This window comes from Ochotona curzoniae, unplaced genomic scaffold (assembly GCF_017591425.1).
Source record: "Ochotona curzoniae isolate NIBS_2020 unplaced genomic scaffold, NIBS_Ocur_1.0 contig_4612, whole genome shotgun sequence".
NCBI classification, from domain to species: Eukaryota; Metazoa; Chordata; class Mammalia; order Lagomorpha; family Ochotonidae; genus Ochotona; species Ochotona curzoniae.
In genome coordinates this window covers 6,171,697-6,189,766 of record NW_024466343.1, presented here as the reverse complement: position 1 = coordinate 6,189,766, position 18,070 = coordinate 6,171,697, and the positions used below count along the sequence as shown (strand labels likewise).

General features: G+C 38.4%; 1 protein-coding gene across 1 annotated transcript in view; it reads right to left on the bottom strand.

Annotated features, from left to right (window-relative positions):
• The window catches only part of MSH4 (mutS homolog 4), a 98,167-nt gene that overhangs the window by 49,143 nt on the left and 30,954 nt on the right, over window positions 1-18,070 (bottom strand). Inside the window, exons 7-8 of the mRNA XM_040987291.1 lie at window positions 14,572-14,744; window positions 7,730-7,797 (exon numbers count right to left, since the gene is read on the bottom strand). Coding sequence (XP_040843225.1) covers window positions 7,730-7,797; window positions 14,572-14,744 — 241 coding nt within the window. The remainder of the gene's footprint in view (window positions 1-7,729; window positions 7,798-14,571; window positions 14,745-18,070) is intronic.

The window sequence follows — 18,070 nt, the reverse complement described above, 5'->3', positions numbered from 1 at the left end:
CAACTACACCAGCCATATGTTGGCAGTGAAAATCTGGGCAGAGATACTAAGCTGGACTATGTCAGCCAGTGGATTCTGAAGAGATTTCATCATGCTTGGAATGGTGAGATGGGCAGCAATTCATACCTGCTGAACTATCAAAACCACTTGAGCAGGACCCTAGATAATGCCCCACATTGGGGATCTGGGATGGGTGGGAGGCTGGGATGGGCTTCTCCCTTTTTCTTACCCCTTTACCCCAGATACAGATAATAATAATGTGGAAACATGGTATTACCCACTTTCCTGTAGCCCTTGACCCTTTGTGCCCTAATCAACTATGTAAAGATTATGAATTAAAATATTTTTTAAATAGAAGAAGAAGCAAGAAAAGGAAGCACAGAAGATAAATGGCAGCAGAGAAATTGCTACCACTTAAGAGATCAATAAAAACACAAGTTGGAGGCAGAGAAGGTACATGCCCAGGAGAAAGCAGGAGAGAAGCTTGCAGGAGATTCTCTTAGAGGGCAGAGAAACAGCAATCAGGGACACAGCCAAGGACTGGAAGACAGCAGACTCAGAAAGTGAGATCAGACCGCAGCAGCCAGAGATCAGGAGACACTGCCATTGTCTCTAGGTCACTGTGGCGGAGGAGCACGTTTCTTTCTCCCATTTCCCTTACAAAGTGACTGGACCAGAAAGGAGAAGAAGCCATTCTGAAGAGGGCCCAGGGATACCAGGAGAGGCTGCCATATTAAGATCAGCAAAGGTCACAATGGCTGTATAGGCTGCAATGTGTGCCTGTCTCTGCTTGGACACATGTGATTAGGTGCTTCTGTCTAAAGGATAAACCTTTGGTACCCATTAACTCTGAATCTGGACCAGCGGCCTGGAAGGGGATTGTGTACACGTTTGGGACTGTGAGGCACACACACATGGCCACCCTTCTATAGGCTCCAAGACAATTGCCCAAGGTGGAACACTTCATAGATAGCTGGTGATTAAAATGCCTCTGCTCCCTCTGTGGTCAGGACAGATTAACAGCAAAATGGATTCTCAACATTCTATGACTGTAGTAGTGTCTTGCACAAAGAGATTGTGGGAATTCTGTGATTGCACAATAGGGCATGGTGTGTACCTGGGTCTTTGGAAACACAAAGAAATGAATAAATTTTTTGTGTGGCCTATGTGCTGAATTGGGTAGGAATTACAGACACCATGGGCAAATTCCAGACATTGATCACCTTGAAAGAAAGGAGGGAAGACTATGATTATGCCTTCCCTATGCTGCCAAAAGTGGCAAGGTGCCCAACCTAGATTGTCACCCTGAACTCTCAGGCCACAGACTAGAACTGACCACAGTAAACTGGCCATACCCAGGACACACCTCTTTATATCTGCCAAAGGCAGTTTGTATAAAGAAACAGCATGATTTAAATAGAGTAGAGCAGAACACACTGTGTCCGGAATCTTGATCTCACAAAGACAGCTGCTGCCAGAAACTGAGGTTAAACTTTGCAGGCAATGGTCTGTGACTGGGCAAGAGTCCACAGTAGGGCAATTATCCAAGGCCCCAAGACTATGTGCTTCAGGATATACATGAGACAGTCACGTGCTGACTGCTGTGCTTGGGTCATACTGTTGCTTCCTGATCACCAATCACTGGCTGGTGAACATCAATATGCCACATAGTTATCAATGCTTGTGCCACATCAATTTCTACAATTAGACACCCCAAGCAATTTAATGAAAGATTGGGGCAGCAAGCCTTCTAGGTTGACCTCCTTTCTCAGAAAAGGGGGCTTCACTCTGGCTGCCAGCTTTCGTAGTCATTATTTTGTGTCTCTCTTTTCTTATTTTCTGAATTGTACATTGCCCCTTCTCCAACCCTCGTCACACCATGCTGGTCATGGTCTACAGCATACCATGCTGGTCTACTGAAGGAAAAGTCACCCTCCAAAAAACATCAAGGCATACTTCCAAGATAAAAACTATCCGAGGAAAAAATAAGTAAGTGCTTCCAGAAATACATAAAAATAAATACAGAAACACAAGAAACAAGAACAAGGAAGATATTTTGACTACTCCAAAAGAAACCTAACAATTTTCCAATATTATAATCTTAAGACAAAGAGTTTGATGAAATGGCTGAATATGAAAGGGAGAAATGACTATAGGATTACTCAAAAGCACAGAGAAACAAATTACCAAAATTAAAATCCATACATAATATAGTAAAAAAAAACTTTGTAAAGAGATAAAGACTGTGAAGATAAATCGAGTTCAAACATTAGAAATGAAGTCATAGCTACCCATCAAATAAAAACAAACAGTATAGATTGGAACAAGCCAGAAGCCTATGGACAGAGTTCTTCAAGATGTTTAACTTGACAGAGTATCTGATGTGAATGAATGTACTACCAGAATAATTGCATAACTGGTACAACTATTCAAAATGCTGAAAGAAGAAATAGTTCAAATGTCCATCAACTGACAAAGCTGCTATTGGCAGAACTCCTTACTGAGTTCTTACAATATAGCGTTACAAGATCATGAAGGTAATTTTTTTAAAAACTTGATTACTGCTTTAGGTAATTTGGCCTACACTTCAAACCAACTTCTACAACAAATACTCAAGTCTATAATTTATCAACACCTAGTATTTTAAAAGTCAAAATATAGAGTATTCCACTCACAGTCTAATTCTGTTTCAGAATTCAACAACTTCTCAGAGCAATGAGGACCATGCAGGGGCCCCAGCCATTGGCACTGACTGGAAATTCTTTGATTCAGGAGATAGATTAAATGACACTAGAAAGGGTTTCTGAACCTAGAATAGAATATCTATGCACCTAATCAACAGAAAGTACTTACAAAAGATGTGACGAATCTGCATCATTCAGTAACCCTCAAAATTAAGGGTTAGACATTTATGAGGAGGTGATGAAATGAAATAAGTAGATAACTAGCTTAAGTTGGAGTCCACACTTCCACTCTCCTATGTACTCCTTTCTGTCAATCAAAGGATCCAATCAAGATGATCCAAAGGATCATCTCAGGATGAACTTCCCCTCACTTGAGACTTGGAGGTGATATCATGTAGCCATTCTCCTTTCCAGGCTCATAATAATCTTGAGAATAGGGCCTGGTGTTGTAGCCTAGTGGCTAAAGTCCTTGCCTTGTATGTGCCAGGAACCCATATGGGCGCTGGTTTGTACCCCAGTTGTTCCACTTTCCTTCCTGCTTCCTGCTTATTGCCTGGGAAAGAGCTTGTACCAATGTGGAAGACCCAGAAGTTCCTAGCTCCTGGCTTTGAATCAGCTCAGCTCCAGCCGATTCAGCCAGTTAGGGAGTGAATCAGTGGATGGAAGTTCTTTCCACCTGTCTTTCCTTTTCTCTGTAAATCAGCATTTCCAATTTAAAAAATTAAATCTTAAAAAAAAAAAGAATCCTGAAAATATGGAGAGGTACTCTCTCTCTCTTCCCACAGACATAAGGTGGGAGGTTTTCACTACCTGTAAATCAGAAACTCAAATGAGAATATGTTGGTATAATAGGTCGTTCATCCAGTTCTGTAGATCCAGAGCCGTAAGACCAGTCTACATCAAAGACTAGCCCAAAATTCTCCAGTGCCTCAGCTCTGCAAGACTTGCACTGGCTCCCTACTTATGACCTGAAAAAAGTAGCAGTAGATGGCACAAGTTCCTGGGTACCTGACACCCACAGAGGAGACCACAGACGAAGCTCCTGGCTCCTGACTTCAACCTGGCTCATCCCTGGCCATTGTAGCCATCTACAGAGTGAACCAGTGGATGAAAGATCTCTCTCTTTCTTTATATATTACTTTGACTTTCAAATAATTAAATACATCATTCTTTAAAATGTGCTACATTTATATAATAGAATATCATTTGGCAAAATAAGAATGAAGTATTATTTGCCATAATGTTCAGCTTGAAATGTTAAATGATAATAATCAAGTCACAAAAGAATATCTATACATATAATTTCATTTATATGAAATGTCCCAAATAGGCAAATCTACAGAAAGAGAGTGAATTGGTAGTTCTTAAGTAGTGGGGAGAAAGAGGTTAAGAAGAATGGGAAGGAATTGATAATGGATACAAGAGTGCTTTTTATTCAAAAAATGGTGATGCTGATGACTTTGCAATTCTGTGAGTATACAAAAAACAATAACATTTTATGCTGTAATGGGTGAATCTTATGTAATTATATCTCAGCGAGTTGTTCCTCCAGAAACAAAATATAGTGAGATATAATTAGAACATATGGCAACAATAGCATAATGATAGGGAAGGGCAAAATAAAAGCATATCATGAAAAATTATTACATCATATGCAAAGTGGTAAAATACTATTTGAAAGTGGACTAAATTCAGCTGAAGATATATTCCATAAACCCTAAAGCACCCATTAGGATAATAAAAGAATAAATTGTAACTAATAAAACAATATACAAAATGAAATGGAATCATTAGGACCATGTAATGCAAAAGCAGGCAGAAAAATGAAGAAAGGGAAAAATAGATACAAGTAAAAAATCACTAATATGCCAGATTTATATAAAACTCCATCAATAACCTATTAGATGTAAATTAAACACCTCCATATCAGATATTATCTGATTAGATACAAAAAATATGGTGCCTTTAAGAAATCTGCTTTAAATATAAAGATATGAGTAATTTAAAGGCAAAATGTTGGTAAATGTATACTATGGTAATATTAATAACAAGAAAGCTGGGCTGGAGTGGCAACACTAATACTATACAAAGCAAATTTCAGAACAAAAATATAACTAAAAACATAGATGGTCATTTCATAATAAAGTTCTAATTCATCAAGAGGAAATAATATCAAAATTTTTATATTCCCATTGCATTCTCTTCTCCCTCAGATACAGGAAGAAGAAAACAATGTGCAAACAATGTTCTTGCCCACCTTCCCTGATCCTTGACTCTTTCCATCCTGATCAACTATGTAAACATCATCAAAATTTTTTTAAAAAATTAAAACTTATAAACCTAAGAACAGCTTCAAAATACACTAGATAAAATCTAATAGAACTTCATGAAAAAAATGAAGAAGCCTACATGTATAGCTGACAATCATCTCCCAATAGTTAATTGAACAAATAAACTACCTGCCTCTTGAAAAAATGAAAATAAAAGGACATATAAGTTTTACAACTCACTACATATGATTCATCTTGAACTGAAGAGGAACAAAATATCATTATATTCTTAGGATCTCTCTCCATGTCTGTATCTCTATGCCTCACTTCTTCTTTCCATAACACTGACTTTCAAGCAAAACATGAATAAAATTGAGCCTTGTAAGTACCAGGATCCCATATAGCCTCCAGATTATGACCTGGCTGCTCTAGGTCCCATCCAGCTCCATCCTTATGGCCTGTGAAAACATTTAGAAGATGGTCCAAAGCCTTGAGACATGGACTTGCATGGGAGACCCAGAAGAAGCTCCTAGCTCCTGGCTTTGGATCAGCTCAGCTCCAGCCATTGTAACCATTTGGGGAATGAACGATCAAATGGAAGATCTTTCTCTGTCTCCCCTTCTCTCTGTAAATCTGGTCTGCCTACCAATAAAAATAAATAAATCTAATAAATAAATAAACAAATTTTAATGGTTTCATATAACACAGCATCAAAAAGGAAAAGGATAACACTAAATGCACCACTGATAGCAGGTACATCCACAGCCTATTATGATGATAGATCCTTCCAGCATCAATTAAACTCAAATTTTTGAAAAGAAAAATTGCCAGTATTACACAGGAAATAGTACATCACTTCCAATTTTACAAACAAAAATGAGAAATAAGAAAGAAATTATGAACAATATCATAGCTCTATATGTGAAAAACTATAGAAGGACATTGTGACCCTAGAAAGTCAGCGAGCACAGGATTACAATTGATAGGATAATATTTGTATGAAAACAACTTAGTGTGTACCATTCACATAGCTAAATGGATATCATTTGTATGAGAACAGCTGAGTGGACAGCATGTGAATGAGAACACTTGGTGGAATATACAAAACAAAAGAGTTCCAAACAAAAGTATAGAAACAATTGATGGGTTCTGTTGATAAGCTCAATACCTCCTCCCTTATTCTACATGACCCTCAGTCTATAAGGTCTGATGCCACTAATAAACTTCGGCTTTAGACCATCATTCAGATTTCACACATGTAATTATCAGCTCCATGCACCATGTCCATCGCTGCCGGACAGCGACAAAAAAACTTAGTGGAGTGGCAAATCATTTGCTTTTTCTTTTTTGTCTTTTTTTTTTAAAAGATGTATATACTTATTTAAAAGGCAGAATTACAGAAAGAGAACTCCATCTGGTTGTTTACTCTCCAAATAGCCAAAATAACTGGAGCTGGGTTGTTTGCAGCTAGCAGCCACTGGGTCTCACACACAGACAATAGAAGCCTGAACACTTGGCCCCATCTCCCACTGCTTTCCCAATCTAGCAATTGGATCAGAGGTGTGGGGCAGCCAGGACTTGAACCAACACTCATATGGGATGATGGCAATGAATTACATAGCTTAATGGTATTGGCCCTGAAAAATTATCTGAACAAATAAATTTTCAAAGTTCACTCAAGAAAAACACATAATCTGAATAATCCATAAATAAAGCAGCAGTGACAGAATTCCACACAGGTACCAGTTTGACTTCTGACTGCTCCACATCCAATTCAGCTCCCTGCTAATGTACCTGAAAAGCAGCAAAAGATGGTCCAAGTGACTCAGTGACAGATCTGGGTAGAAGTCTCCTGACTTCAGCCTGGTCTATCTGAGCCACTGTGGCCACTTAGAAAAAAAACTAGCAAATGGAAAATCTTCCTTTCTCTGTATTCTTTGTAACTATGTTTTTAAAATAAGAAATACATCCTGGCCCAGCACGGTGCCCTAGCAGCTAAAAGTCCTTGCCTTGAACATGCCAGAATCCCATATGGGCGCCGGTTCTATCCCAGCGGCCCCACTTCCCATCTAGTTCCCTGCTTGTGGCCTGGAAAAGCAGTTGAGGACAACTCTAAGTCTTGGGGCCGTGCACCTGCGTGGGAGACCTGGAAGAGTTCCTGGCTCCTGGCTTCGGATCAGTGCAACTCCAGCAGTTGTGATCACTTAGGAGTGAACCAGAGGATAGAAGATCTTCCTCTCTGTCTCTCCTCCTGTCTTATACATATGATTTTGCAATAAAAATAAATAAATCTTTTTTTTTTAAAAAAGAAGCACATCCACTTTTAGCAAGAAAGAAAACTAAGCAAGGGAATGCTTTCTTTAGACAATGTATACATAAGTACTGTTCAAATTTGAAAAATACGCAGACTTTTTCAATTACGCAGATGTTTCAATTATGAAGACTAAACTTATTTAAAGATTATTTAAACTTATTTAAAGATCAGTTTAATGATAATTTTTAACTCTTTGAGCACAAAATTGTTTAGTTATCAGGCAATTTGTCAAAAACTTTATATAACTCTAGGTATTTGGTTAGCAAAACTGTAAATTCCTTAACTAAGAAATTTTATTCAAACACACAGGAAAGAAGTTTCCATTTAAAAAGCATAATAATACTCCATATTTCAATAATACTTTCACCACAGAACATTTATATAGTTTGTGATTTTTACATCATAGCAAAATACATACAAAATACATAATAATGTAACAAATAATGCATACATAAACATACCGTGTCTTGTTTTGGAATTTGTACTAACACAGAAAGAAGCTGCTCAGTATCAAGAAATCTTGAGATAACTGAAATAAATAAATAAAGGTAAATGTGAATATTTAAACTTCATAGTGCGCTAATCATCACAGAAGCAAAGGCAGTGGTTCAATAACAAGAAATATTCAGTTGTATCAAGTTAGTTGTAATCTAAATATGAGAACACTTGCACGTTAAAATTAATAAGCCTGTTAGTGATTGTGTTAGTTTGGGCCAAGAACTCGTGTGTCAATGGTATATTAAGAAAGTGCTTTAATAGTGAGGTGAGGTAGGCCATGCTAGACTAAGCTGCAGCTCTCACCAACACGTGTAATGTCCAGGGGCAGGACCATTAGGGGGCAGCAAGGATTCCCCTGCTGAGCCACTACTCCCACTGGTACAACTGGGGCAGACCAGGCCAGGAAGGGCTACAACAGTCATTGGCCTGTATGTGAGCTGGGCTAGGGGAATAGTCAGGCTGGACTAAATGACCATATCTACTGGTACATGCATGAGCCAGAGTAAATGCAGGCTGGTCGGGTTTTGCTGCAGCATCAGCTGGCAAGAGATGGGAATGAGGGGCAAGTCCTGTCAAGCTAGATCATAGAACCACAGGGCAAGTACAAGATCCAAGGCTGGGAATGGGCCTAGTAGGGTAACTGTGGGCACTCTTCTGATGGGCTGCAGCTCCCACCAGTGACCATGAGAACCAGGGCTGGGGATGGACCTGCCTGGACTGGCGGTAGCACCTGCTAGCATAAGTGTGGCCTGGACAGTAGGACTGGTTAGGCTGAGTTAGGCTGACACATCCATTGGTATGTAGGAAAGCCAAATAGGATGCTGGACAGACCGAACCAATCTACATACTGACAGGAACCAGGGCTGGGAGCAGACCTGATGGGGATTACTGGGAGTCACTTCTACCAGGCTGCAAATTCCACTGGTGTACATGAGGGCCGAGTGTGTGGTGGGCAGGGTTGGGCTGGGTTACAGCATCCATTGGTTTGTGTAAGAGATAGGGCTGGAGACAAAACTGACCCAGCAATTTCAACCACCAGTGTGTGTCTAGGCTGATGTAGGTGATGGACTGAGCCAGACCTGTAATGCTTAGTACACACAGGAATCAGGTCCGGGATCCCCTCAGATAGGTTTCTTTGGGGATCCCTGCAACTGAACCACTGGACTCAAAACTCCAACCATGGGGAGAATTGTAGGATCTATGGTCTACTGTGAAGTTTACAAATTAGAACTGGGCCTTCTCAGTTGCTGAGGATGGTGAAGTGGACAGCATGTCCAAATGCACTTGGTGAATATGACAAACATTTCATTGAGCCCTGCAGAGGACATCTTGTACCACGGAGGGCAGGAAAAATTGACAACTTTCCCAGCCAAGCATTGGCAGCAAGTATTTGGGTGAGCAGAGATTCTAAAGTGGACTTTGTCAGCCAATGACCTTGGAAGGCTTTCCTCATCCTTGAGGCAATTAAATAAATAGTATTTCAAAACTTATCAAAACCATGTGAGCAGAACCCTCAGAGCACGCTCTACATTGGGGACCCTGGGATGACACTGGGTGGTCGTTCCCCATTCCCAGGTACTGATGAGTCTAGGATGCTGGATGCGGCTTCTTGGCTTCTCTCCACCCTTTCCTCCACCCCAGAAACAGGAAGAAGATAAAGAAAATTGGAAACAATGGTCTCATCCACTTTCCCCTAGTCCTCAATCCTTCCCTCACTACTCAGTAGTTTGCATGAACACGCATCCTTCTCAACTCCATAAACAATATCAAAACTAAAATTTAAAAAAAAACAGCTAAAAAAAAAAGAAGAAGAAAGTGCCTCTAAGAGAAACTACTAATAAAGAGGAGAAGAAAAGAAAACTAAGCAGAGGATAACTTTGGGCAAAACCTATCAAAGGAAATTTGAACTGATTCTGAAAAAATTCTTGAATTTAAATTATGATGGTGTTATTGCCATATTAATAGTTGATCTAAGCTTTTAAAGTTTCACACCATTCAAGGGCCACCAGGGACATTTGTATTCAATTGAGAGCAAAGGACTCTTGCAGTTCAAGGGTGGGCCTCCAAAAAGAGCCAGCCAGTAGTAGTCAAAGCACACAGAGCACAGAAAGACAAAGAAAGTTATTAAAAGGGATTCAAAGGGATCTGGACAGAGAACCAACAAGTCCTTCTATGTTTTGAGGAAAACAGTCTCAGTTAACAGCAAGCCTCGAAACCAGGCTTCAGAAACTTGAGGGACAGTGATTTTTAAAAAGATACAAGTTTGGCTATAAATAGCTAAACACAAATAAGATGAAATTGAGAGATACTTCTTAAAAAGATGGGAGAGATCAAGTTTAAAACTTTATAGAAGGGATCCACGGTGAGAAAGATACTACAGTAACAGGAAACAATCAAATGAGAGCACAGGATCTAAAGTTCCGGCAGAGGAACTAGTCATAGCAATACCTCTTCTAGCTGAAACACAGGGAAGGGAAAATGGATGTATGTAACTATATATCTGATAGCAAACATCTGAAAAAGGATAGCAATCATTGAATTTGGACCAATATTATGATTAAATGACTTTATGTTCTTGAAACTTATGTATCACACTAAATGCAGATACAGATAGACCGCAAGCTACTGCTATTAATAATAGTAATAATAATAATAATAGTAAAAGTTACTGAGTCAGCATATGGCTCAGTGGGTCAGGCCGCTGCCTGCAATGCCAGCATCTCATATGAAACTGATTCAAGGAGCAGCTGTACCACTTATGACCTAGTTTCTTGCTAACGTGCATGAGAAAGCAGCAAAAGCTGGCTCAAGTTCTTAGAACCCTACACCCATGTAAGAAGTCTGGATAGAGATCCAGCTTTCTGGCTTTAGCCTCAGCCAGACCCAGTTTTTGTGGCCATTTGAGAAGGAAACCAGCACATGCAAGATTTTTCCCTGTCTTTCTGAAAGCCTGCCTTTCAAATAAATAAATCCTTTTTTAAAGATTTTTATTATTTATTTTTATTGGAAAGGCAGATATACAGAGAGGATGAGAGACAGAGAGGACGCTCTTCTGTCCGATGATTCACTCCCCAAGTGGCTGCAATGGCTGGAGCTGAACCAATCTGAAGCCAGGAGCCAGGAGCTTCTTCCAGGTCTCCCACGCGGCTACAGGGTCCCAAGGCTTTGGGCCATCCTCAACTGCTTTCCCAGGCCACAAGCAGGGAGCTGGATGGGAAACGGGGCTGCCAGGATTAAAACTGGTGCCCATATGGACCCCAGTATGTGCAAAGCGAGGACTTTAACCGCTACACTATCACGCTGGGCCTCAAATAAATAAATCTTAACAAAAGGGGAATTACCAGTTAAAAATGGCCTTTCTCTACCTTTCCCAACATTCACTAAATGCATCATACACATAATATATGTGTGTGTGTTATTTTTTAATAAATGTACTCAATAACATTGGAATTATAGTCACAGCCTAAACATTACTGAAATATTAAAAGAATGACACTAACTTAAAAAGTATTTGTAATTAGATTGTGCAAAACCACCTCCAGTTGCAAATGCCTTCTAACTATTCGTGTTATCGTTTCAGCCTAGAATATCCAAATACAAAGTGGGGTAGTCATGAGAGTGTGAAAATAGCACAAGCTGCTGGTAATCAGGAATAATGCAGGAAGCAGTGTGTAGACTCTCCTCTCCAAGCTATAGTCTAAAGAGGAAAACAGCCACGCCAGTAAATATGTAGCCAGGTCCCAAGGAAAATGTTCTTATCCCACTTCGAATTGAATTGTGTCCCACCCTTCCAAATGGTGTGAATTTCTAATTCCCAGTAACTGCGTATATGAACTTGTTTGGGAGATGGGTCTTTGCAGATATAATCAAGTAAAGACATCATTATATTTGGTTTTAATCCAATATGACTGAAGTCCTTATGAAAAGATACTGTGGACAAGCATTGAGAGAACACCATATAGCAACACAGGCAGAGTTGAGTCAAGATGCTACAAAGGCACACCATGGAATCAGCAAAGATACTTCAGAGTATTATTACTCTGGAGGAAAAGAATTACAAGGTGTTTTAGACTCTCTCTCTCTCTCTCTCTCTGTCTCTCTCTCAGACACACACACACACACACACACACACACACACAGAAAGAAAGGAAAAGCATCCAGCTTCCACAAAACCAAAACATAAAATCTGTCTCTGAAACTATTTCCTTCAGGATTCAGAAAAGAATTCTAGAAAATAGTTATTATATAAGAACCTAAGAATTTATACTCTTAGAGCCTATGGGCCTAAGGAACTGTATTCTATATTTTTTTAAAACATAAAAAATTTTAAAAAGCTAGCCACAGTAAAGAGATATAGATATATAGATATAGATATATAGATATAGATATAGATATAGATATAGATACAGATATAGATATAGATATAGATATAGATATAGATATAGATATAGATATAGATACAGATACAGATATAGATATAGATATAGATATAGACACAGATATAGATATAGATATAGATATAGATATAGATATAGATATAGATAGATATAGATATAGATATAGATATAGATATAGATACAGATACAGATATAGATACAGATACAGATATAGATATAGATATAGATATAGATATAGATATAGATACAGATATAGATATAGATATAGATATAGATATAGATATAGATACAGATACAGATATAGATATAGATATAGATATAGATATAGATACAGATACAGATATAGATATAGATATAGATAGACATAGATATAGATATAGATATAGATATAGATATAGATATAGATATAGATATAGATACAGATACAGATATAGATACAGATATAGATAGACATAGATATAGATATAGATACAGATACAGATATAGATATAGATATAGATATAGATATAGATACAGATACAGATACAGATACAGATACAGATACAGATATAGATATAGATATAGATATAGATATAGATAGATATAGATATAGATATAGATATAGATATAGATATAGATATAGATATAGATATAGATATAGATATAGATATAGATAGATATAGATATAGATATAGATATAGATATAGATACAGATACAGATATAGATATAGATATAGATACAGATATAGATATAGATATAGATATAGATATAGATATAGATACAGATACAGATATAGATATAGATACAGATACAGATATAGATAGATATAGATATAGATATAGATATAGATATAGATATAGATATAGATATAGATATAGATATAGATATAGATATAGATATAGATATAGATATAGATAGATATAGATATAGATATAGATATAGATATAGATATAGATATAGATACAGATATAGATAGATATAGATATAGATATAGATATAGAGATATAGATATAGATATAGATATAGATATAGATATAGATACAGATACAGATATAGATATAGATATAGATATAGATATAGATATAGATATAGATATAGATACAGATATAGATATAGATACAGATATAGATATAGATATAGATATAGATATAGATATAGATAGATATAGATATAGATATAGATATAGATATAGATACAGATATAGATATAGATACAGATACAGATATAGATAGATATAGATATAGATATAGATATAGATATAGATATAGATAGATATAGATATAGATATAGATATAGATATAGATATAGATATAGATATAGATATAGATATAGATATAGATATAGATAGATATAGATATAGATATAGATATAGATATAGATATAGATACAGATACAGATACAGATACAGATATAGATATAGATATAGATATAGATATAGATATAGATATAGATAGATATAGATATAGATATAGATATAGATATAGATATAGATATAGATATAGATATAGATATAGATATAGATATAGATATAGATAGATATAGATATAGATATAGATATAGATATAGATATAGATATAGATAGATATAGATATAGATATAGATATAGATATAGATATAGATATAGATAGATATAGATATAGATATAGATATAGATATAGATATAGATACAGATACAGATACAGATATAGATATAGATATAGATATAGATATAGATACAGATATAGATATAGATATATAGATATAGAAGTCAGCTTCCAGCAAAATTGAGAAAAGTAATCCAACTGTATTTTTGAAATAACTGGGATAGGCTTTGTGGCACAACAGGTCAAGTCACTACCTGGGACACATGCTTCTCATATCACACTATTTTTCTAAATTTGACCTACTCTATTTCCAATCTAGTTTACTGGGAGGAAATTATTATAACCCATGTACTTATTCCCACCACCTACACTGGAGAATACGATAGAGTTCCTGGCTCCTGGATTCAGCTTGGACTCAGCTCAGCTGCTGTGGTGAATGAATCAGCAGATGGAAGACTGATCTCCATATCTTTCGCTGTCACTCTCCCTTTCAAATAAATATATCATCCAAAAAAAAGTATGGTATCTACTATGTATCTTAAATGTTTTCAATTATGTATACCCTTTATAAAATATTTGTCATTAATCCATGTTATGTGATGTTACTATATCCATCCCTGCTTTTAGAAAGTGTATGTTTCACATATTAATATACTTGCTTATTTACATATGTATAGCATGTGTATATATAGTGTGTGCTTATATACGATGCCAGCACAGCATATGTTAAAATTGCTATATTTATGTATGTTCAATTAATTCTTTATGCTTTTTGTACTGAGGTATTTTATAAAAAGACAAAAAGTAAAATAATTTGTATTTACAAAATGATGACATTCACTTACCTGACTGAAGTCCAAAAAATAGTTCCTCGTCTTGAAGCAGCTCTTGAACACAGTCTAATCTCATGTTAATGGTTTCAACATCAACTAGAGGTTCCAGTATATTCGAACGCAGCCTTCTACTTCCCCCAGGAGTCTTAGTATAATTTAAGACACCAAAGAGAGTGTGATTATTCCTTTGAAAACACAAATTACAAAGTTTCACTAAGTACACAAAGGAAAACCAGGAAAATCACATTTTAACTTTGTAACTAAACAACCATATAACCTATTGCAGTTTTCCCAAACTTTACTATGCACAAAAATTACATAGATTCTAATTCAGTGGGTTTGGGATGAGAGAATAACAATTACATCTTAAACTAGTTCCAAAGTATATATATATTAGTTAACAAATCATAGTTTGACTAACAAGTAGTAACAATATCAATATGCTGTTAATTAATGCCTTTCTTTCACATCAGTTATTATATTGAGATTAATATAAAGTTTTCTTGTCTATGACATTCTGTAAATAACACAACCGTTGGGGGAAAGGTTTTTTTTATATTGACAAAAAAAATGGGTTTTTCATATAGTCGCTCTGTTGTAATTTATGGAGCTAGAGAAGTACTACAGATAATTTGATCATTTCTAAGTGATTCCTATGGGAAAAAAAATGAATTATTATGAAGAACTTATTTCATTGCACTACTTACTGGACCACTATAATTCTTGTGAAAAAGTTAATTTGGGGCAAGGGTTTGGTGCAGCCATTAAAATGCATCTCCTGTCATGGTGCACTGATTCAAGTCTTGACTCCACTTCCAATTCTACCTTACTGCTGATGAACACCCTGGGAGGCAGCAGGTTGTAGATCAATTACTTGGGTCCCTGCCGCCAATGTGAGTCAGATTCCATTCCCAACTCTCGACTTTGAAATGGGTTAATACAAGTGGTTGTAAGTATCTGGGAAGTAAGCAATTGATGAAGGTCTCTGTCTCTGCCTGTTTCTTGCTTTCTGTCCTTCAAATACATAAAAAGTAAATAAATTCAAAAGATTTTTACAGCAAGTTCATTTCAATATTTAATAATCACATACTGAGTAGTTATTCAAAACCCTATGCTGAGCTCTGAACATAAAAGACAGACTGATTTCTATCTTCATGGACTTTACATTCAATTGGTACAATAATTTGTATCAATTTACTGACCACAACTGAAAACAAGACAAAGACTAAAAAGAAAAAGAAAATAAGCAACTATCACTATATAATGAAAGATTATGCCCAGTATCCCTGATGAACATAGGCATAAAAAATTCTCAACAAAATGCTCACCAACAGAATCCAACATTGTATCAGACGTATCATTCACCCAGACCAGGTGGATTTATTCCTGGCATTTATGGATGGTTAAATATATGCAAATCAAGAACTATGATACACCACATCAACAAAATGAAGAATAAAAACCATATGATTGAGTGTTTGGCTGTGGGGTTGGGGCAAAAAGAGCCCCTGCAGTGTGGCGGTTGTTGGGGGGGTGCCCCAGCCAGCCGGACCCAATGCTGGAGACTCAGGCCGAAGTCACTGCTGCCAGGAAATGACCAAGTTCTAGGTTTGGGCAGCAAATGCACCAAATAAGGGTACCAAGTCCTACCTGCTGGGCACCCGGCAGCAAACTCTGCAGTTTTTAGAATATGTAATTGCTGCCCAGGAACCTTCATAGTTAAGGTCAATATGAGTGTTGTTGGGGGATGAATTCTGGGTGATTCCCAGCAATCAGGTCATGGAACTTTCTGGCAAGCATGAGGACTGAGACCTCGTGGTTTGGAGGGGAGTGTCCATAAGATCTATTTGGGTCAGACTGACTTACCACCCCACATGGGAATCCTGAGATGGGCTGTTAGCATACAGTATCTCTGACTGCCACATACCAGTCCATACAAAAGCCATGAGTGGGGACCTGTCCAGCAGGGCTAGGTACCGGTACCTGACTGAGTGGTGGAATAGGGGACGAGTCACACCTGGCAGGGTCATGACACTAACCAGCACGTGAGAGAACCAGCTCTGGGGGTAGATTCTGTGGGGCAAGTGTGGGTCCAACCTGGTAGAAATACAAGTCCGGCTGGTTAGCTCGCAACCTGGGGTAGTGATAGGCTGAGCTAGGTATGACCATGGCACCTGCAATCACTTGTGGGTAAAGAAATCAACAACAGTCTGGGCAGGTCAAAGCAGCACCACCAAGATGTGCATCCTAAAATAGGATGTGGGGTGGGCCAAGTTGCAACTGGAATGGGAAGACCAGGCTGGCTGAGCAGACATCAATTCACAAGGAAGAACAGAAATCAGGATAGAATATAGTTCATGTCGAGCTAGGTCTAACACCTACTGAAGGCCAAGACAGGTGAGCAGCTATACCAAGCTAGGTCAGAGCAACACTGGCATGCATGTAATCTATGGCTGGGAACAGGCCTGGTTGGGCAGCTAAGAGGACACCCTAGCTGGGTTGGGTTTCTCACTGGTGAGTGTAGGGGCCAGAAAGAGAGCTGTGTTCTGGTCTGGATATGGCTACAGTCTCCATTGGCACTAGTGTGGACTGGGACTGGCACACTGAGCCAGGCTAGACTCCAGCACATTCTCGGGCTCTGGAGAATCTGGGTAGATGTACGAAAGACTAGGCTAGGTCTCTGCCCCTACTGAGCCATGTGTGAGCAGTGTCTGGGTATGGATGAGCCTTGGCTGGGCTGAAACATCTAACAGTAAGAACCAGAATGGGATGAAAGCCAGTCAGGAAAGGCCACTGTTCCTGCCAGGATAGGAGGTGGACTAAGTAGGGCTGTCCCATGGTCCCAGCAGAATGCATGAGATCTGGCACAGGGAGAGGTTCTGTTGGAGGAACCTGGGCAACTCATCTGTCACGATACAGTGCCTGCAGGCGTGCAAAAGAACCTCGATAGGGAGCAGCCCAGACCAGGCCAGGGAAAGGAAAACACCTGTCTACATTAGACACAGGTCGGGCATGGACCAGGCTGAACCAGTTGACATCGCCTACTGGCGAACCCAAGCAACAGAATGGGGCCAGGTTCGGTCGCAACACTAACCAATGCACATTATGGAATGCCAAGGTGAGGTGAACCGTACCAGATGTGGCCACAATGCCCAAACAGCACATGTGAGAACTAGGGAGTGAGGGGAGCAAGGCTGGCAGGGGGAATGTTCAACTTGCTAGACCACCATTCCCATTGGAGAGCGTGAGATGTGATGGGGCAGATCAGACCAGGCAGGGTTACAACACCTGTGGGCCTCATGTGAACTAAATCAGGGAGAAGCTAGGCTCGCCTGACTGTTCCGACTGGCATAAACAGAAATTAGAGTGGGTGAGAGTTCATTGGGCATTGCTGCAGCATCAGCTGGCAGAGGCTGGCACTGGGGGGCTAATTCTGTTAAGTTAAACTACAGAACCACCTGGAGAGTGCATAATCTGGGAGTGGGAGTGACTTAGTAGAGAAATACTGGGC